Source organism: Engraulis encrasicolus, chromosome 21, assembly GCF_034702125.1.
Source record: "Engraulis encrasicolus isolate BLACKSEA-1 chromosome 21, IST_EnEncr_1.0, whole genome shotgun sequence".
Classification (NCBI taxonomy): domain Eukaryota; kingdom Metazoa; phylum Chordata; class Actinopteri; order Clupeiformes; family Engraulidae; genus Engraulis; species Engraulis encrasicolus.
The window spans coordinates 31,667,576-31,688,990 of NC_085877.1; the positions used below are offsets into that span (position 1 = coordinate 31,667,576).

A 21,415-nucleotide genomic window follows, 5' to 3' on the forward strand; every position below is an offset into this window, starting at 1 on the left:
ACACACACACACACACACACACACACACACACACACACAAGCAAACACTCCACTCCTAACACAGCCATACCTCATTTTATCACATGTAACCTTGTAAGCACACTGTTCGCTATCATACACACACACACACACACACACACACACACACACACACACACACACACACACAAACACGATACACACGATACACACTGATAAGTTAACACTTGGAGTCAACGGGGTTTAGATTAAAACGGTTTTACCGACCGAATGTAATGATTTTCAAACAGAGACCAAATATGAGTGTCGTGTGTCTGTGTGTGCATGCGTGCGTGCGTGCGTGCATGTGTGTGTGAGTGCGTGTGTGTGTATGTCTCACTCGAATGAGTGCAATAATTAACCCCTTGATGGCCATTATGAGTTAATCCTAGTTTCTGTGTCAATGTCTGTATCATATGTGTCTTATTATAGTGGTAACGTTTTCTAAGAAGCTTGTGCTTTATTCATAGGCCTTTATAAACACATTCCCAAAGTCTTATAATGTGTACATGAAGTACAAGAAGCGTTGCTGACTATTTATACCAACCCTTTTTAGATGCGTCCACGCATCTGTATATGAGGCGTTGTCCGTCCATTGGTCCGTCCGCCGTGATTCATTTTCTCAGTCATTGAAAACTGCTTCAAAATGATGAATGAAATGACTTGTTTTAAATACATGCCCCCTGGACCTCTTCATAAACCTCCAACGCCTGCCCGTAGTCCCTTAATGCACGCTGTACCTCCTGTGGCATGCTGTAATAGACATTGAAAGTGAACTACTATAGTACTACACTACTATGACAATGCACAGGGCCTTTAGAAATACATTACGACTTGGTCATTGCCATTCTGGACTGTAACAGCTAATTTATAATGGCGTGTCTTAACCCTATCCAGACTGGGGGGGGGGCTAAAAATGCCCGCACCAACTTTGATGTTGTATAATTCCTTAACGACTTAAGCTATGACTACGAAACTTTGTGACTTTTCCTAACATTTAGTTGGCTACAGTTAGGTACTGAAAGATTAGGTTTATCATTTTTGCCGTTGCCATGGCAACGGTTTTCTGACAGGTATGTCTGACCAAAAATCACTTTACCATATCTATGACGCCATGTTTTTTCATATTTTTTTGTTATTTCCATTAGCACCAGACCACTTTGTGAGCATTTAAGTGGTTTGAAGCTTAAAATCTAAGTGCATTACCTACATTTGTTGGAAAATCCATTATGACGATATTTTGGGCATAATAAGATAATGATGTCATAATGACGTCATAATACCAGATAATTACACAAAAATGATGTCATTCATAGATGTCCATATGTAGATCATCTCCCCCAAGTTTCGTAGTGATACTGTATTCCCTTCACGAGTTATGAGGTGGGGGTCAAAAGAGCCCCCCCCCAGGCCCAGGAATGCCAAAAAAGCCCAGTCTGAATAGGGTTAAGGGGTTAATAAAATTGACGTATGCCTCCCAATGGCAACCAAGCTCCGCTGTAGAGCCCCTGTTGAGGAACACTAGTTTATACATACGGATGACAAGAAGCAGGGTCACTGACAGCTTTGGCCGGGAGAAAGTAATCTGAAAGCCTTTTGGCATACATAGAATATGCACAGCAGTACCGGTGTACTTCATTATTCAAACCAAATATATTGAAGCAGAACGTGCAAGAATTTTGATTGAAACGCGTTCATGATTTTGCACCGGCATTTTCATAGATGTGGACACTAGACGTAGTGTTCAGCCTTTTGCCGTGTGCCAATGTCATGTTTTTCATAAGTTTAGTTTCACCGCCACCTACTGGATAGTTTGCGTATTGCCTCTTCACCACTTGATGGCCGTTATAAAAATCAGGCTATCTGACCAGTCATTTGTTCCAATCATTGAGAGTAAATAGAATGGAGGCCAAAATTCTATTTCATTGTTGAAGCCAAGTTGGAGCCAAGGTTGGACCCAAAAAGACCAAAAAATGGCCAAATCCCATTCATTCCTATGAGAGACATAAAACCCTGTATCTCCCTTAAATGCCACTCCAGGGGGATCATTTTTCGCTCAACTAGTAGGTCCCCTTGCTCTCCAATTTACCAGGGTGGTGATTTTTTGTGGTGATGTTTTATTTTAGAGAGATATTAAAAGTTAAATTGACCAATGAGCATCAGAACATGGTTTGATTGACCGTTAGAAGTCTTGTTGTTGTCCAATCAGCACCTGCGTTTGGCGTTGCTAAGGTGGAATGTAAGTTGGAATGTTCCCAAATCTGGCTTCAAAGCGTTGAATGGCAAATAGCGTTGATTTGGCGTCCATTCTATTTACTGTCAATGGTTCCAATACAAGTGGTCACTCCGGTATCATGTGTTCATATGTATGTATCTTTTCCTATGTATCTATGATAATATTTATTATTGGTAGCTTCAGCAATTATTACGCTTCATGAACACATAAGCCTTTACGAATGTGTTTAGCATATAGCCTTTTAACACAATAAATGCATTATATGAATCTGAGCTTCGTAGGAAGAGTTGCCCTTATTTACTGTTTTATTAAGAGTGGCCTTGCCACCACAACGCAGTCTGAAGGAAAATGGCGGGAGAGGTTTATGTGAAGCAATAACGTGGTAACAACATTAATAACTTTTATATGAATAACTTTGATCAGGCAGCACCTTGCCGCTATCCTTCTTTTGCTGTGATTTTGTTTTTGTTTTGCTTCGTTTGATGTATTTTTTCTTTTCTTGAAATGATGTACCCGTATATTGTATTTAAATTATGCTGGCTCTGTAAAAGCAACACAATCACTCAGTACATCATAGTTGACACATACGAACATATTGATAAAATATATATGGACAGGGTGTGCGTATGTGTGTGTGTGTGTATGTGTGTGTGTGTGTGTGTGTGTGTGTGTGTGTGTGTGTGTGTGTGTGTGCGTATGTGTGTGTGTGTGTATGTGTTTATGTAGCTGATGGACACTATCTTTAAAGCCATAGTGTGTGTGTGTGTGTGTGTGTGTGTGTGTGTGTGTGTGTGTGTGTGTGTGTGTGTGTGTGTGTGTGTGTGTGTGTGTGTGTGTGTGTGTGTGTGTGTGTGTGTGTGTCTGTCTGTGTGTGTGTGTGTGTGTGTGTGTTTGCGCGTGTGTCTGTGTCTGTGTGTGTGTAACGATATTAGTTGACAGAATTATGAAATAATAGCACAAATTTGGAATGCGCCTCTGTCTTTCACACATCTTTGTTTTCTGTATATATTTGTGGTTTTGTCACGTGTGTGTGTGTGTGTGTGTGTGTGTGTGTGTGTGTGTGTGTGTGTGTGTGTGTGTGTGTGTGTGTGTGTGTGTGTGTGTGTGTGTGTGTGTGTGTGTGTGTGTGTGTGTGTGTGTGTGTGTGTGGAGGTGTAACAAACACTCTCAGTGCCTGGATGACAGTTGTAATGTCTGAATGACAGTTGTAATGTCTGATGGACAAGTTCTAATGCCTGATTGACAAGACATGATGTCTGAATTATTATTCCGTCCAATGATCTGCGTTTATGTGAGAGTGTGAATACTTTGTTCAGTGCTGCTGAAAGTTGACCAATAAAACAATGAAGTACACTCCATATATTAAACCAAGTCTGTAATATTTTGTATTCCTCTGTGTTTTTTAATGTAGTGCCACATATTCATTGTGAGTGTTTAGAAATAGCATCTACATTTTGTCAAAACTTAATCTATCATTATTATAATAACGATAATGATTATAAACAATAATAATAATGACAATGATGATGATGATGATAATAATAGTTTGCTGTTCTCACATCTGTAATGACACTAAAGCTGAATCTAATCTAATAGTAATAATATTAAGCCAAATTATAATAATAACAATAATAATAATTATTATTATTATTAGATTAAATTCAGCTTTAGTGTCATTACAGACGTGAGAACAGCAAACTGTATTGATACAGGGTAATGAAATGAAGTTATTTATCCATACTGAAAATAAAGTGTATCAGTTTCCTCATAGGATAACAAAGTTTTGTTCACCATGATGCACACCAAAGGAGAAAAGCATGCATAGTTGAGCTCCTTTGTGCAAAGGCTTTGTTATAACCGTATGGTCACCAAAATTGTATATAGTACATTGCAAATTTTCCAAGTGTTGACCTGTTACTTAAGGCTCTTGGTAATGTCATAGCAATGTTGTTATGATGTGTTTTCAAGTAAAGAAACAACAAAAAGGTTGGCTTCTGTGCCCAGACTTTTGAGCCGTGTATTGCTTGGTGCATCCAAGCACTCACAGAAAGTAGTGATGATCAGTCAAAGTAATGCAAAGGAGGTGCACACAAGGCTCACTCCACTCCACAGCCACTGACTTCTTATGTAACTTTTCGGCTACAATATACAGTATATATCTTTCGGTTACACCTTACTTGACGCCTGCGTCATATGTATGACATAATAGTGTCAAAACAGTGTCATGACAGTCATGAACGAGTCAAAAACATATTGTCAACGTCATAAACGTTTTATGGTCATGAAAAGTTGACATTGTTGGGCCTGTCTTTGTTATAACCGAATTTCACTTAGTGACAAAGTCATGAAAAGTTTATGTCATTGACAAAATGTTTAGGAAATGACAAAACCAACAAGGTTGGCGTCTGCGCCTACACTTTAGACCCGTGTATTGCTTGGTGCGTCCACTCCCAAAAAGTAGTAATGAAAAAAGGAGGCGCACACAAGTCTTTTAAAACTGGAGCAACAGACGTTTTGGACCTAGTCCTTGGTCCGAAACGTCTGTTGCTCCAATTTTAACCTCTGACTACTGTTGTAAATTTTCGACTACAATATACATTTCTCACACAAGTCTTGTGTGCGCCTTCTTTTTTCATTCCCTCATAATGTTTAGGACACATTCATGACTGCATTATGACAATGTTATGACACTGTTATGTCATACGTATGACGCCGGCGTCAAGTGAAGTGTTAGCAATCTTTCTACTCGAGCCTTGTGTGTGCCTCCTTTTCATTACTAGTGAGTGTTCTCAAGCAAAGAGTGAACGGGCCCCTGGCGACAACAAGTGCCAAGTGGGTCCATCTGCACAGGGAGGCGATGGCCATGCAGACATACTGTATTAACAACGTAACTACACTATACAAAAGGACTGGTACTTTTACCAGACGTCTGTAATGCTGTATTGTGTATGTTTGAACTGAATTTTCCATTAGTAGTAGTTAAGTCACAAAATGCCCAACACACACACACACACACACACACACACACACACACACACACACACACACACACACAGACAGTATGTTGGGACATGCTTTTACAGCTGGTGCTTCTTCAACCCCCTGTCATGTAGACACTGTGTGTGTGTGTGTGTGTGTGTGTGTGTGTGTGTGTGTGTGTGTGTGTGTGTGTGTGTGTGTGTGTGTGTGTGTGTGTGTGTGTGTGTGCGTGTGCGTTGCAGAGTGACTCTTTTTTTTTAAAGTATTTTTTGACCTTTATTATTATAGGACAGTGTGAGAGTAGACAGGAAATGGCTGAGAGAGAGAGATGGGCTGGGTCGGGAAATTACTCCGGCCGGACTCGAACCGGGGTCCCCGTGGGCAATGTAAGCCCAAATGTGGGGGGCTTAGCGTGCTGCTACACAGCGTCCCCAACCCCTCCCCCCCCCCCCCCCCCCCCCCCCCCCCCCCCCCCCCCCCCCCCCGCCCCCCCCCCTGCAGAGTGACTAAGAGAAAATTCAGAAGGATGAACATTTTAAAGTCAAGATCTTGTCTGTGTTCAAATTGTCTGAGTCCATCCTTGTGTGTTGACATGAGGGTTCTATGCTACTGGCCGAGGACTCCAGTACGTAGTAGCAGCCAATGAAGAGTTTTACCTATCCAATTCAACCTATTGAATATTGGGTAACACTTTATAATAATGGATGCAAAAAAGCATTATAAAGACTTAATAAATAATTAACTATTGATGAACAAAACATTAACAAATGTTTGTAAATGACTAGGAAATGTTAACAAATGTTTGTAAATGACTAGGAAATGTTATGTTAATATCTTGTATTTGTCAAACATTTACAAATTGCTTGTAAATGAATAAAATACTCTGTTATAAGGTATGTAAAATCTTGTATATATTATTTGTAGATATTTCATTAAGAATTAATAAAACTTAGTTAATGATAAAACATGTGTTAATGTTTAGTTCATCATTAGTACATTTTTGTAAATTGTATTTACTAAATCTTTACTAAGCAGACATTATTATAAAGTGTTACCGAATAGGGTTACGTTTTTGAGTTCAGGCCCTGCCGTGGCCCAACGGTAGGGCACTGGGTTACTACAATGTCGAAGTTCCATTCCGGCCCGCGTCATTTGCCTGTCCTTCCACGTCTCCCATCTGTCTCTCCTCCATTGTCCTGTCAAAAAATAAAGGAAAAAGCCCTAAAAAATATTTTTTAAAGAGTTTTTCCATGTTTTGTTAAAAGTTCAATTGAAAATGTTTTTGGAATATGTAGCACTGGATTCTAACTAGGGAATCCAGCTGGCACATCACTATATTCTATATCAGAGAATACTGCCAAAATTGCTGCCCACATTAATGCAGGAAAAGATAGATCAGTGTATATACTTGGATGTATGATGTCCACCGATGACTCTGTGTGTGTGTGTGTGTGTGTGTGTGTGTGTGTGTGTGTGTGTGTGTGTGTGTGTGTGTGTGTGTGTGTGTGTGTGTGTGTGTGTGTGTGTGTGTGTGTGTGTGTGTGTGTGTGTGTAAGCAGCTGACTAATTTGGGAGGGATGTGCACACACAATTGAGATAAGAGTTATTGTGTAAAGCAGAAATACCTCTGCGTCTCTCTCTCTCTCTCTCTCTCTCTCTCTCTCTCTCTCTCTCTCTCTCTCTCTCTCTCTCTCTCTCTCTCTCTCTCTCTCACTCTTGCTGTGTGTGTTTGAGTGAGATAGTGTACATGCCATGTCTCTTTAAGCTTAGAGAAGGAGAAAATCAATTTCTAGGCCAGTGCAAATATAACCCATTGCTGCAATGCTGTGTGTGTGTGTGTGTGTGTGTGTGTGTGTGTGTGTGTGTGTGTGTGTGTGTGTGTGTGTGTGTGTGTGTGTGTGTGTGTGTGTGTGTGTGTGTGTGTGTGTGTGTGTGTGTGTGTGTGTGTGTGTGTGTGTGTGTGTGTGTGTGAGAGAGAGAGAGAGAGGGAGAGAGATAAACAAATATCATCAAATCTTCTGACTTCCAGTAAGTGCATTTTCAGCCTGTGAACACACACACACACACACTCACACACAGCAACAAAAACAACAAAACCAATCTTGGCTTTTAAAACTGAGATACCGAATATAATTTCTTTCATAATTGGGGCCTTCAAAGAGGATTTTACTGAACATTTTTTCTTTCAGTTTCTGTAGAGGAATCTGACACATATACACAGATTTGTATCCCTCCCCATTCCCTCCCATCCTCCCATCCCCTCCACTCCCCCCAGGGCTGCTGGCAGTGTTTGCCAGGCCCTGGGCAAGACCATCTGGCAGGGCCCCCTCCTAAACACATACATGTAATGGGGAGCTGGGAGTCTGGGACCCCACACTCTGTGCCAGGAGAAGTGACCAGTAAAACAACCCCCCACCCCCACCCCCCACATACACACACTCACCCACACACACTGCCGGGAATTGTTGTTTCTTCAGGCAATAATAATCATGGGACAGACAGTCCATTGGACAGGCAGTCAGTCAGTTGGCTCTTTCGCTCCACTAAGGTAAGTTAATTTTTCATCTGATCATTTGTGCTTCATACAGTGTGTACTGTGTGTGTGTGTGTGTGTGTGTGTGTGTGTGTGTGTGTGTGTGTGAGAGAGAGAGAGAGAGAGAGAGAGAGAGAGAGAGAGAGAGAGAGACAGGAGAGAGAGAGAGAGAGAGAGAGAGAGAGAGAGAGAGAGAGAGAAAGAGAGAGAGAAAGAGAGAGAGAGAGAGAGAGAGAGAGAGAGAGAGAGAGATTTGATTCCTCCAATTTCTAATAGTGTGTATTTCCTCTGTAGTTGATCAGTCTGATTTTAGTGTGCTGTGAAGATGAGGGGAAAAGTTAAACTTTGGACTCTTCCTATTCTGCTGGCAGTTCTGCTTATCAAAAATACACACTCGGTAAGTTAAATGCACACAAACACGGAGAGACCAACAAAGAGATAGCCACGGGGGTAGATAAAGTAGATTGTTGAATTGCAACATGTCGATTGAGATTGTGCTCTCTTTTCTGCTGCTTCATCAGTGATAGCTTTAGGCTTTTTAAAACAACACCAGGAACAGCCTTTGTAATTAAATATAAGAATTGGACACCTACAGAAGCCTACAAATGGCAAATCTCTTCTTGACAAACGGCAATCTCTTCAAGGCTGTGCCTTTGTGCTTCATTAGCTGCAGTTTGACCAAATCATAAAAAAATGTAGGACTTGGTAACACATTATTTTGGGGTTCATTTGTTAGCTGCTAATACATGCCCAGCTGTTTGTATCAGGTATTGATTAATCACTTAAAGGGACACTGTGCAGGAAATGGTCAAAAAAGGTATTGCAACTATGACGCTCATTGAAACTGGGCTGCCTATTGCCAAATTTGATCTTTTCATGAAAGTTAACGAAATAATAAACTATTATTTTCGAGTATGGCCCAAGTAGAGTCATTTTTGCAGCTAAAAATGGCTATTTCTGGAAATTCAAAATGGCGGACCATGGAGAAGATCCCCCTTTTCATGTATGAAAATTGCAATTATTTCAGTCATAATGAATACTATACATTAGTGAATGGGTAGCATGAATTCTGGAAAAAAACAACTAAAAATCTCACACAGTGTCCCTTTAAATCATTTTTTAGTGCATATACAGTACACGTGTAGTAGTTTGGGCTGCGGGTGTGTGGTTGGGTGTGTTAAGAAAAAGAACCACTGCCTGACCTGGGCTGTGGGTTAACTGTCTTGTCAATGAGCATGGCCCTTTCATACCGGCTCTTTGATACCAGTCAGAGTGCGACTTTGGTAGTACCCCTTGTTTGTAATTCTAATTTTAAAGGAAGGTCCCCTTCATTCCATAGTGGAGAGGGATGGGCAGTATCTTGAATACATCTAATTAAAATATACTTTGAAATACAGCATAGTATTTTGCATTTTGTATACAGTACGTATAAACAGCATGTCGTGTGCCATGTGCGTAACGCCCCTTTCTGAAAGAGTTGCCAGCCAAACAGCCGTGTCTGAAGCATGGACGTGTTAATTTAGGCTAACCGATGTTGCATGTAATTTAATGAGACAAAAAGGGGCGGACCGCTCATTCATTAACAAAGTACCCGGATGGCCGTTTACGTATTTGTATATGTAATTACGAGTATTTTAATTTTGTATCAGATTAGTTTCACCCCTACAATACATTCTCCTGAACTATGTAATTACTAGGAGTATGGTGCTACAGATTAAATAGTATGTAAGTGGAGGAAGCTACGTATATTAGTATGTACAAACGTTGAGGTCATGGCTGTATGGGAAAGGGCTGAAGAACTCTGGTAATCTAAAGGTTGACAGTTCAATTCCCAACTATCATTGGCATGTGGGGGTACAGGTGACCACCTGACTACGAGTTACTAACTAATAACCAGTCTCAAAAGTTTGTATTGGATGGAAAAACACCACTCTTGACAAAATATCACCAAAGATCGAAATTACCATGCTAAGCACCAAAGGTGCAATCGGGATCAACAACATATGTTTGAATTTCAATGATGACAAGAGGCCATTGGTTAGCATATAGGCTAATCATGTAATCAGCAATATGACATCTTTTATGGTAATCAAAGCCATCTACTGTATTACCAAGTCAGCTGGCGCACACAACATGGAAATGTAATGGTACATGATACCAATATATAGCTAAATTAAATGAAAATAAAATGAAATAAACAACAAATAGTGCACAAGACATACTATTGACGCAATAGGTTTTGAAAACAGTAAAGTAATTCTTTCAACAGAGTACTGTACATAGATAAAAAATCTTTTAGCATAGTATCTGTAATTTGCAAACAAAAAAACAAACAGCCAACAACATTTTAATTACATCAGTAGAAATTCTTGTATATTTCATGATTTACTGGTAGAAAATTGACTGTAATTTTACTGCATGTTTTTACTTTTAGTATTACCTCCGCCAAGGAGTTTATGTATTTGGTCGCATTGGTTTGTCTCTGTGTTTGTTTGTCTGTTTGGCAGCAGGATAACTATGCTGAGTTAGCATGCTGTATGGAGGTTAAGGTAGCCGCCTGTAAGGCATTACAGGGTATGTTCAGTAACCATGACTATTGTTACAGATAAATACAGATAGGCTATATTGAACCTTGTGTTCATTGTGGTATACTGTGTGTTGGTTTCATATTTTTTGACTGCACACTCTAACCCTAGACTGCTACCACTACTACCATAGGGTTAGGGTGTGCAGTCAAACAGCTAAGTAGTAGTGGTGGTGGTGGTGGTGGTGTGTGTGTGTGTGTGTGTGTGTGTGTGTGTGTGTGTGTGTGTGTGTGTGCGTGTGTGTGTACGTGTGTGTGTGTGTGTGTGTGTGTGTGTGTGTGTGTGTGTGTGTGTGCACGCGTTTGCATGTGCCCGTGTTTGTTTGTGTGTGTGTGTGAGTGTGTGTGTGTGTGTGTGTGCGTGCATGTGTGCTTGTGTGTGTGTGTGTGTGTGTGTGTGTGTGTGTGTGTGTGTGTGTGTGTGTGTGTGTGTGTGTGTGTGTGTGTGTGTGTGTGCATGCGCGTGTCAATGCACAAAACTTTTTGTACTCAAAACTTTACAGAGTCTTGTGGTCCGTCTTTTGTGGGGAATTGTGGGTGATGACTGGCATACAAAGACTTAAATTTCATGTATAAAGCACAAAAAGTGTTGTATAAGAAAGAAAACAGAACAGGCAAATTTCTAATGACAATTTGAGTATGTGAAAGAATGTAAAAGTAGACATACGTGTCCATAATATTATCAGAAGAGAGATAAGGATGAGGAGCAAGTGGAAACTTTTTTTTAATTATTACTTTATTTATAGAAAGTAGCTTTGTGTACAATATCTCAATGTAGTTTACCAACAGCATCTTTGTGGACAATGGTTCGGCAGTTCCCTAACATTACACATCAAGTACTATACAGTTCAATAATCATTTCAGTTTCCAGTAAACAATACCCATCCCCAGAGGTCCATTTCCCTTCACATGCGTGCTTCTGTACTACTATAAATCCTTTTTTTGTGGACACATTAGGCCCACACGCTCGCAGACACGAACATTTCCCCTTACGAGCAACACTCGAGACCACAAGTCACGTAGCTAACTCACACATACAAATTGCACATGTTTTCAGACAAGATTCTGCTTTTTTAGAGAACTGGTCTGTCAAAGCAAGATGAGATGTTCTAGGTTAAAGGGTTGTGTGTACCTTACAAAGTGGCGTTGATGGACATGATAAAACCACAACGCTTTGCGCAAGTCGAGGAGCAGGGCATGGTGGAAACCACAATGTAGCTACAGTCAGATTTTTTTAGACTTGTGTAAATGTCACATAGTAGTGACGAAATGCATTTTCAATATAATGTAGCCCCTTAGTGCATGCTGTACCTCCAGTAGCACGCTGTAATAGTCATTGAAAAGTAACTACCATAGTAACAATACTATGACATAACACAGGGCCTTAAGTGATGCACTACGACTTGGTCATTGTCATTCTGGTAACAGCTAATTTATAACGCTGTGTCTTAACGGGTTGTTATTTGACAGAGACTGAATACCATTGAGACAGATTATAACCATAGGTGTTTTACATCTGTAATCCTTGGACAAGAATTGTCATTGAAAAGGAATATGATTAGAATGAATGATAATATAACGTATAAAGAAATGTAAACTATTGTAATATTACGTAAAGCTATATAAAGCAATCGTAAAGTCTGAATGCCAGGTACATTTCATGGGTAGTTGAGGGTTGAACTAATGCACTAGAATGGTATCTCGTGATTAGGGCTGGGTATCGCAGCCATGTTCCTGTATCGATTCGATTTCGTTCTTATTCGATCGATTCGATATCGATTCTTAGGGCTTTGAATCGATTAATCACGATTCAATTCGATTCGATTCGATTCATTCCGAATCGATTCAATCAGTTTCCTTCTTGGTGCTCGGATTTCCCCCAAAAGATGCTGTTGCCTATTTTTATATAAAAATGTCAAAGGGCTGTGGTTTGACAGTGTTAACCCTTTAGCTACCAGAATTTTTTTTGAATAAGCCGGAATTCTACCAAGAATTCTAAGGAAAAATTTACATTTTGGTCATATTTTAAATAATGTCAAATAACTTGAAAAGACATGAAAAGTGTCAATTACAAGTTACTTTCATATTAAAGTAGAGAAAACACACTTTCAAATGGTATATCATTTATGGATAATTAATTGTTCAGTATTCCCATAAAGTGCCTTTGATGTGGATTAAATGATAAAAATGTGATAAAATCCGATATTATCTAGGCCTTTCTATCTATATATCTATATATTTAGGCCTATCTATCGATCTATCGATCTATCTATCTATCTATCTATCTATCTATCTATCTATCTATCTATCTATCTATCTATCTATCTATCCTTCCGTCCATCCATCCATCCATCCATCCAGGGTCAAAGTTGAACAATGAACATGTGACGACAACAAATGTCGTTCACCCAGAAGTCCTGTTTTCAAGCGGTAGGCCTACGGATTATATGCGATAACTGTAATGGACTACACTAGCTAATAATGTTTGAACTGAACCATGCCAAAGACGCGTAAGGATAACCGTAGAAGTGTCCGCGATAGCAGACAGGACATGAATGGAGCTCTAAGGAAGTTCCTTCCCCCCCAATTTGGCACAGGTAAGACGCGTCAGGCATCACAGACTAATACGGATTTGAAGTGCTACAAACACCACGTTGGTAGGCTATTATTGGAAGTTAGCATTGAACTCAATGTCTTCACGCATATTTTCATGAAGGACAACGTGGAGTAGTAACAGTCCTTGACTGCTTTGCCAAAGCTGACACGCAAAATGGGTATTGTTTCATGCTGCGCTTCCTTCACACGATGCGCCTGTTGCACAGAGCTGTCGCTGTTCGTTGTTACAGGAAACTAAGATACCTGTACCGTATTTTTAGATGCGTCCCAGCATCTCTATAAGAGGGTCTGTCTGTCCGTCCGTCCGTCCGTCTGAAACGCATTCCTTCAATTGTGTCTGAAACGCATTCCTTCAATTGTTCCTTCATCTGGCCACAAGGCGGCAGACTTGCCATTTTGGACCGGAGCGAATGCGTGCAAGCATAGCCTTTCTAACCGGATGCTAACGTTGGCGAAAAGTAGCCTAGCCACAGGCTAACTGACAAACGTGAGGCCAACAACTCAGCCGATCGTGATGTACGCCACAAATAGACCAATCGACCTCATATTTAGACACTACAATGTTGATTTCTGCCTTCGATTTTCATCAGTTAAGAAATCTAGCGTCGGATTAACACATTATTAAGGTAGTAAAGCGAGTTGCCGCCATGTTTGTTTTCCAGAATCACCCGGGTAGAGAGCTCACGTGCAGCATTCTGGGTAATTGAGTTTCACTGCTTTGTGCCTTGACGGTGAAGCTGGTATTGAAAAAAAGTCCATAAGCGCATGATTCACCCAAACGGTTTTATTTATTTATTATTTGTCGATGTTAACATTCTTTCCCACATGCACATACTGCTGAAATGGCGTGATACTAAAGGTTGTTAGGCCTAATAAATGTCTGGTAATTTGTAATGTTCACTTCATCTAGGCTATGTGAAATTTCAAATCATAGCCTATGGTTCTTTTCCAAATCCAATAATGATGATAAGCTTATTATACCCTAAACTGCAAAAAATAAAGCCATGTCTCGCCATTTTGCTGCCTTGCTGCCTGCCACAATATTTGGAGTGTCCATGATGACCAATAAACAAAAAGTACATCCTCGGGGGGCGTTGACAGGCTAGGAGGAGGCCAGGGGGGCGTTTGGGGGGGGGGGAAATGGCATAGTTGGAACTGGCATAGAGGGACGCATCTGTTGTCCGCCTGTCGGCCTTGTTTGGACTATGTCGCTCCGGAGTTTAAGTCGCAACGGCCCAAAAATGCATTTTGAAGATGAAAAAAACTTATATACGTCTCACATCGTCGCACATTTTTGAAAGGTTATTCTATTCATGGAATCTATGTTGTGATAGCTGGCGCATGGTAAGCTGCTGCTCAAATACGGCATTGTTTTATAAACCAGCATCTGAAGCAGTGGCAACGCATTCAGAGGTGGTGGTAATGCACCAACTAAGATGGTTTGCCAACCGCCATAAAACCACAAAAAAAAGAAGAAGAAACAGTGATAACGCGCCATGTTGCCCTGTAGTCAGAACAACATTCAATTTTCGGCATTGTTTTGCGTTTGGACCGTGGGAGGGTTCGAGGCAACTTTTGTTCGGTCTCCAGAGCACGCCTTTCTTTACCCCCTTTTCTGAGACTTCAGCCCATGACGGTATCAAAGGTGAGGGGGATTTCATCCATGTTGTGTTGCCTATGGTAGTGTCACGTTGTGCTCGTTTGTCAGAAACTCGCGGAAATTACCGATTTTCGCCTGGAAGTCGGCTGACTGTCTTTAATAACACAGACGCTCGCTCTCGGATAGAGAGGCGATTGCGTTGCATAGCGCAAATAAATCCACGAGAGGGGATTGCATTGCATAACGCGATAAATCCACGAGGTCCCTGACTTCCGCAAAAAGTCCTATTCATTTCTTTGGCAATGTCATGGAGCCCGTAACAAGACCGTTGACTCGCAGCGCGCGCGTTGTTCGAGAACACATTTGTCCTGTATTCAGCTCTTCTAGCCGTGGGCCTTGAATCTTCAGATAGCTTTTTTTTTCACAACATGCACATTTTCCTCCGCTTTTCTCCAGTCCCCAAACAGTTTTCCATTGCATCCAAACTTTCGTTCAGCTGCCCTATTGCCATTTTCGGCTGCATATTTAATTACTTTCAGCTTGAACTCAGCAGTAGGCTATATTAACTTCTTTTGTGTGGTATCGTAGGTAGCAGGTAAGTAAGTAACATCAGCACGCAGGCATGACAGACACGGACTGTACAGTACACTTCATTTATTCCAACTCCTCGAATTCAGTTACAGGCAATCTATTTATAGATGCGCGGTGGCGCCATCTGCAGGTAAGATAAAGGTAAGTGCAAGACACAACATTTTCCCCTTTTCTTTTAAGAAACAACTTCCCTTAGAAACTAGGTGAAGTTAACTGAAAAAGATTTAAGTAACACATATGGATTAGGCAAGAAAACATTGCATCATATCTCATGTATGGATTAATCACTGTAAGATAATAATGTACCATTACTGGATACCTGTAGGAATAAGGAACATTGAAACCATGAATATCATTACTTGTCACTGTAGGAATTAAGTACAATATTAAATTCTGAATTTATGACATTGCATGGAAAAATACCTGGAACTTGGTAAGTATCATTAGTTAGGCATTGCATTAGTCAGGTAGTATGTAGTATCAGCACACAGTATTTGGTATCAGCATATTTTAAAACGTTGCAGTAATCAGGTAAGTATCACATTTCAACGTTAAAACATTGTTTTGATTTCACAACCGTCTGTGAATGCATTTTTTTTTTTTTTTCCTTCACCTCACAAAGTCTGAACGCCAGGCTGGTGGGTTTCTAACCCCGAGGTTCTGAGTCGGCCTGGTTCTGGTGTTTGTAGCTGTGTGCAGTCAGGTAAGGGCAGATTGTCTGTACCATCCATGTCCTTGCCCTCTCTGGTGCACACCAGAGCTTGCTTTGGGAACAGCCCTCCGAATGACTTGTGAGTGTGGTGCAGTGTAGTGTGAAGTGTTGAGCCTAGAGCGCATTTTCCTTTGCCGCAGCAGCTCGAATGGTGTAGTTCTTGTAGTGCCGTGTGGAGTGGCTCTGTAGGTGTGCAGGAATTCTGTCGCAGCTTGTTTCCAGGGCTTGTGTAGTCCGTCTGCAGTCTGTAGGCATTCCTTCAGCCCTCGGTTGAATCTCCCGATGGCCTCGTCCTCGACACTGGAGCGGAGATGTATGATGTCTCTCTCTCTCAGGAAGTTGATAAACTCACGGGATGTGAGCTGGCAGCTGTTGTCGGAGACCAGGCAGGTAGGGTTTCCTTCACGACTGAAGACTGTGGCTAGGAAGCGTGTAATCACCTCTGTGGTGACTGAGGAGGTGAGTGCTACTTCTGGCCACTTACTGTAGGTGTCAGTGAGGGTGATGGCATAGCGACAGTCCCATGGGGCATGTTCAAAGGGGCCTGTGATGGCAATGGCCACCTTTTCCCATGGTCCAGCAGGTAACTCCGCAGGTGTATGCGGTGCAGTTGCAGTTCTCACCGTCTTGTCGTTGTACTGGCAGGGGTTGCATGCAGCAGTGGACTCGGGCATGGTAGGCAAGCAGACAGGTAAGCAGTCCTGGAAGACGGTAGCCACGATGTGTGGTTCCAGGTCAGCATCCTCAGTAGCAGGCAGCAGCAGTTGTCTCTCAGGTGAAGCAGGTGGATGTGTAGCAGCAGGTGGACGTGTTGCAGCAGCAGGAGGTGTAGGTGAAGCAGCAGGAGAGCCCCCAGGATGAGTGGTGATGACTTTTGCGCCCTTGATGCGCATGTTGAGTGCAGCCACTAGATCAAGTCCAAGCAAAGCCATGCCTGACTTCACCACTACGAATGTGCCTGTGGTAGATCGGCCATCGTGTGTGACAGTGGCTTCCATGCAGCCTGTCACAGGAATTCTGTCTCTGGAGTATGTGAGCAGGTTCACAGTAGGCGGCAGAAGTTTGCAGGTGGGGAAGTAGGTGCGGTACAGGGGCTCAGGGATGATGGACACTGACGAGCCTGTTTCCACACTCAGCTGCACAGCATGCGAATGTCCCTCTGTGTCAACCTGCACAGTGCACACAATCTTGTCTCGGGCAGCAGCAGTATCGGTCACGTAAAGCACTGTAATGTCATTCATAATCACTTGCCGAACGTGGTGTTGTTGTTCAGACCGGCACACCCTCGAAAAATGTCCCACTTTCCCGCATGCATTGCAGGTGGAGTGGACAGCAGGGCATGAACGGTCATTTGCAAGGTGACTGGCAGAACCGCAGCGGTAGCAGGAGCGGCCATCTGCCCGCGGCTGGATAGCAGTAGCAGCAGCAGCAGCATTCGCGCCAAAAGTTCCTTTGTTCTTTTCGCGGTCGTTTTGAGGCTGCCTGTGTATGGCTCCAACCGTCAGCGATGCAGGGGTGCTAGCATTAGCATGTGTAGCACTGTGGTCCAACAGTACAGAAGCATTCTTCAATCCACTTTCAATTTGTACCGCAAAAGTAATTGCCTTCTCAAACGTCAAGTCCGATTCTATTAAAAGTCTGTCTCTGATGCGAGTGTTAGCAACTCGCTCGATAAACTGATCACGTAGCATTTGGTCTTCCATGACACGGAATTCACATTGGGATGCTAGCTCTCGCAGGGCGGCTACATACTCATTAATCGACTCATCGGGTCGCTGTGCTCTCTGGCGGAATTTGTGACGTTCCGCAATCACATTGACTTTGGGCACAAAGTGTTTATTCAAAGCCTCCAGGGCAGATTTGTAGGTACTACCTGTATTCGGCAATGAGTAGAAGACACGTTGTCCCTCAGTCCCAAGTGCATGTAGAAGGACGGCGCGCTTCCTAGCTTCTGGCCAGGAGTCCCCCGTAGCCGCGATGACTAGCATGTAATTGTCGAACATTTTCATCCAAGTCGGCAATGCGATTGCCGGCTCCCCAGGAAAAGGCAGGAACGGAGCAGGTAGGGGTACGGTTACAGACATCCTCGTCGCCAAAATGTGGTATCGTAGGTAGCAGGTAAGTAAGTAACATCAGCACGCAGGCATGACAGACACGGACTGTACAGTACACTTCATTTATTCCAACTCTTCGAATTCAGTTACAGGCAATCTATTTATAGATGCGCGGTGGCGCCATCTGCAGGTAGGATAAAGGTAAGTGCAAGACACAACATTTTGGTAGGTATATTTCTATTCAGTCGTTATTGTAAATGCTATTTTTTGTTGTGGTAAGTTGTAACATTTTTTCTATCAGTGGTAGGCCTATTAGGCAACACAACATAGGCCTAGTTGCGCACATAGTGCTCTCCGGTGGAGAAAAAAACATAGGCCTATATATGTCGCACCTGAGTATATGTCGCATGTCCAGCCAAACCATGAAAAAAAGTGCAACTTGTAGTCCGAAAAATACGGTAATTGGATACCAACATATGGTTTGACTCTGAAAACACAACGAAGACAGTTTACATTTTTACTATGTAGCGTGTAGACATCGGCTGGACAGTTGTGTTTGCTATTTAGGACCATGGCAGAACCCATCACAGTTGAACACCATCTCATAAGCCTAATAAAAGATCTAAAAAAGCCTAAATAGTCATACAAATGTGCTCTTGACCATGAAAATAGATTGAAGAGGGTTGGAAGTTTTCATATTTAGTGTATAATGGTTGTAGAAACAGAATGGTTGTGTTTGTAGCCATTCAATCTCGGACGGCCGTCATTTGAATTGACGGCAGATTGCCAAATCGCATAAGCGGCGCATCTCGAAATAAAATCTAAAATACTGAAAAATAAAATAATATAAACATATAGTTTTTATACTGAAAGTATATCGAGGAGGGTCTGTAATATTGAGCTAAAGTGTTTGAAAGCTGGAAAAACTGCATGATGACGGCCGTTCAGCCGTATTTTCATATTAAAATATTCCGGCCGGCCGCGGCCGTTATGGTACAGATCCAGCCGGACGTTTACGGCCGTTATGGTAGCTAGAGGGTTAACAGATTGCTAATTTGTAATAAGAAAGGCCTAGGCCTAATTGACCAATACCTACTGGGTATTTTCCATAGACCTAAATTAAACAAAAAGAACAAAAAGAAAAAGAACCAAAAAAATCGATTTTGTGCCCTGAGAATCGATTATGTGAATTTTAGATTATATTGATCGATTATCGATTGAATCGATTATTTTACCCAGCCCTAGGCCTACTCGTGATTATACTTTAAATTACCCTTTACTGTAACTGACCGAACAGATGGGAAAAGTAGTCAGCTACTTTCATGAGGAAACAGTGAATTCATCAGGCTTTTACAATAAATATCTCCAAATCTTAAAAAAATTGACCATGGTTTTTATGTGGTAACCATGGTTCTACCATGGTATGTCATGGTTACTCTACTGTAAGTAGGCCTACTCTGAATCAACCATGGTATTACTATGGCTTATGGTATTTTTTGGTAACCACGAAAAAAATGTTTTGTTACTTACCATCGTTTTACTATGGAAACTAACCATGGTTTATGGTTATTCATGGTTTTCACAAACCATGCTAAACAAGCATGGTTAATTGTGGGTTTGTTGTTACCCAAAACAACATGAACACTTGTGGACAGCTGTGGTGTAATGGTTAGGAAGTTGGACTGCAGATCACAGAGTTGCATGTTTGAATCCCATCCTTACATCTCCCTGCACTTTCTACTACTTTAAAATGTTTTATATAGACGTTTCTCCTATGGGTAAGGCTATCAAAGACCTATGGTACATGTTGTCCGTGAGCTGTCAGCTTTTGATACCAATTAACTCTTCTCAAGTCGTTTTCTACAGTGACTCAGCCCACCTCTTCAGTCGCCCCCCACTCCCTCTTCAGTCGCCCCCCCACTCCCCCCTCCCATTTTTGCATCTTTGTCCGGCTTAATGCTGTGCCATACGCCGGACAAGGCACTGAAAAGATGGACGTCTGGTCACCCTACATGTATTCGTGGCTAACATAGTGGCTAACCAATAAAATAAAGTGTTAACATTCACACGTGCTAAAAGTAACAAGATGCCTCATTTTGAATGCCAGGGACCTCATTTGGCTACAAACGAAGTGTCAGGGCAACCTGAATGACATCTAATGATGAAGATAGATGAAGATGTGAGACCAAAGGCAATTTTCATGCTGTCATGACAATAAAGTCTATTCTATTCTATTCTATTCTATTCTATTCTATTCTAGCCTTTTGACCAAGGCTTACCAGTAGGCTAACACCATATCCCTAGAAGGGTGAAAGAATGCTTACTGCCACTGTTATATGTTTGTTTGTTTGTTTGTTTTGGGTGTGTGCCACGACACGCACCAACTAAGTTGATCAAACATTTTGAATCGTACAATGATGATTATATCTCCAGTCTCACATATATTTACGTCAATTACTGTGAGCCTATTAGACAGAACTTTAAAAACAGATGATGATATATCCAGTGACCTTGAGTTTGACCTGACAATGGCATTCAGAGGTCAAAGCTCATTTTCTCTTTTGAAACCCAAACCCCAGGTATCATCAGGTAGCCCCAGAGGATCAGGGAAAAAGCCCAGCTCAGCTGCAAACCCTCCAAACCGCAATGCCCCTTCTGCCCCTGCCCCTGGTGGTACTGTTGAGGTTGTTGCTGCTGCCTACGTGAGCTCCCAGGAGTGTCTGGGCCAGAAGTACACACGGCTGTCCTGCAGTAAGATCAACTGTCCTCCTGGGCGGCGCTGTGTGAAGGGCAAGTGCGAGTGTATGCCAAGTGATCAGTGCCCCGACGCTGGCGACAACCAGACGGTCTGTGGAAGTGATGGAAAGCAGTATGACAGTGCATGCCATTTAATGGCTCATAGCTGCAATAATGCGGAAGGTGTTCACTTTTCACACAATGGAGCTAACTGTAGTGGTAAGACGCATACACTTTATACACACAATATGAACCTATTCTGGGTATACTATTCTGTAATTCCCTCTCAAGTCGAAATCACGAAACCAAGTCGCTCTTAAAGTTACGGGCTTTAATGACATAAAAGCTTCAGTAATGCCACGGCAAAAAGCAAATAAAATACATTATTTCCGTCGAAAGAAACATCAAAGAAACAATGCGACCATACAGGCATGACTCGACATGAATCTTTCACATTACATATCTTTACCTTTGTAACATTACAGTTACAAAAACACCAAAAATATACCTCATTGGCCGCTTTCCCTTGAGAGACAATTAGGTTATCTTCTTCAGTCCTTTATAAATTAAGCACTTTATTCAGTCTTCTTTTATCACCGCTGGTTCTTAGACAGAGGAAACCGCGAGGTGTCTGCCTGCTAGTAGCTTGGTCCAGAATCTTCTGATCAACAGGTAGCATCTCTCAAAGTAACACCCCGTCAACCCGCAGCAGCAAACTTTGGTTCCCCCCTTAATTAAGATATGTTCCCCCATATC

At 41.9% G+C, this 21,415-nt stretch overlaps 2 protein-coding genes across 2 annotated transcripts in view; both read left to right on the top strand.

Annotated features, from left to right (window-relative positions):
- Positions 1 to 899, top strand: part of LOC134437138 (tetratricopeptide repeat protein 39B-like) — a 32,893-nt gene extending 31,994 nt beyond the window's left edge. Inside the window, exon 19 of the mRNA XM_063186600.1 lies at positions 1 to 899. This exon is cut by the window's left edge and continues 882 nt beyond it. The gene's annotated coding sequence lies outside the window, so the exon portion shown is untranslated.
- A 6,786-nt stretch (positions 900 to 7,685) lies between these two features.
- The window catches only part of LOC134437126 (complement factor I-like), a 50,757-nt gene continuing 37,027 nt past the window's right edge, over positions 7,686 to 21,415 (top strand). Inside the window, exons 1-3 of the mRNA XM_063186585.1 lie at positions 7,686 to 7,781; positions 8,061 to 8,163; positions 20,503 to 20,878. Of these exons, the coding sequence (XP_063042655.1) occupies positions 8,092 to 8,163; positions 20,503 to 20,878 (448 nt within the window). The 5' untranslated portion in view covers positions 7,686 to 7,781; positions 8,061 to 8,091. The remainder of the gene's footprint in view (positions 7,782 to 8,060; positions 8,164 to 20,502; positions 20,879 to 21,415) is intronic.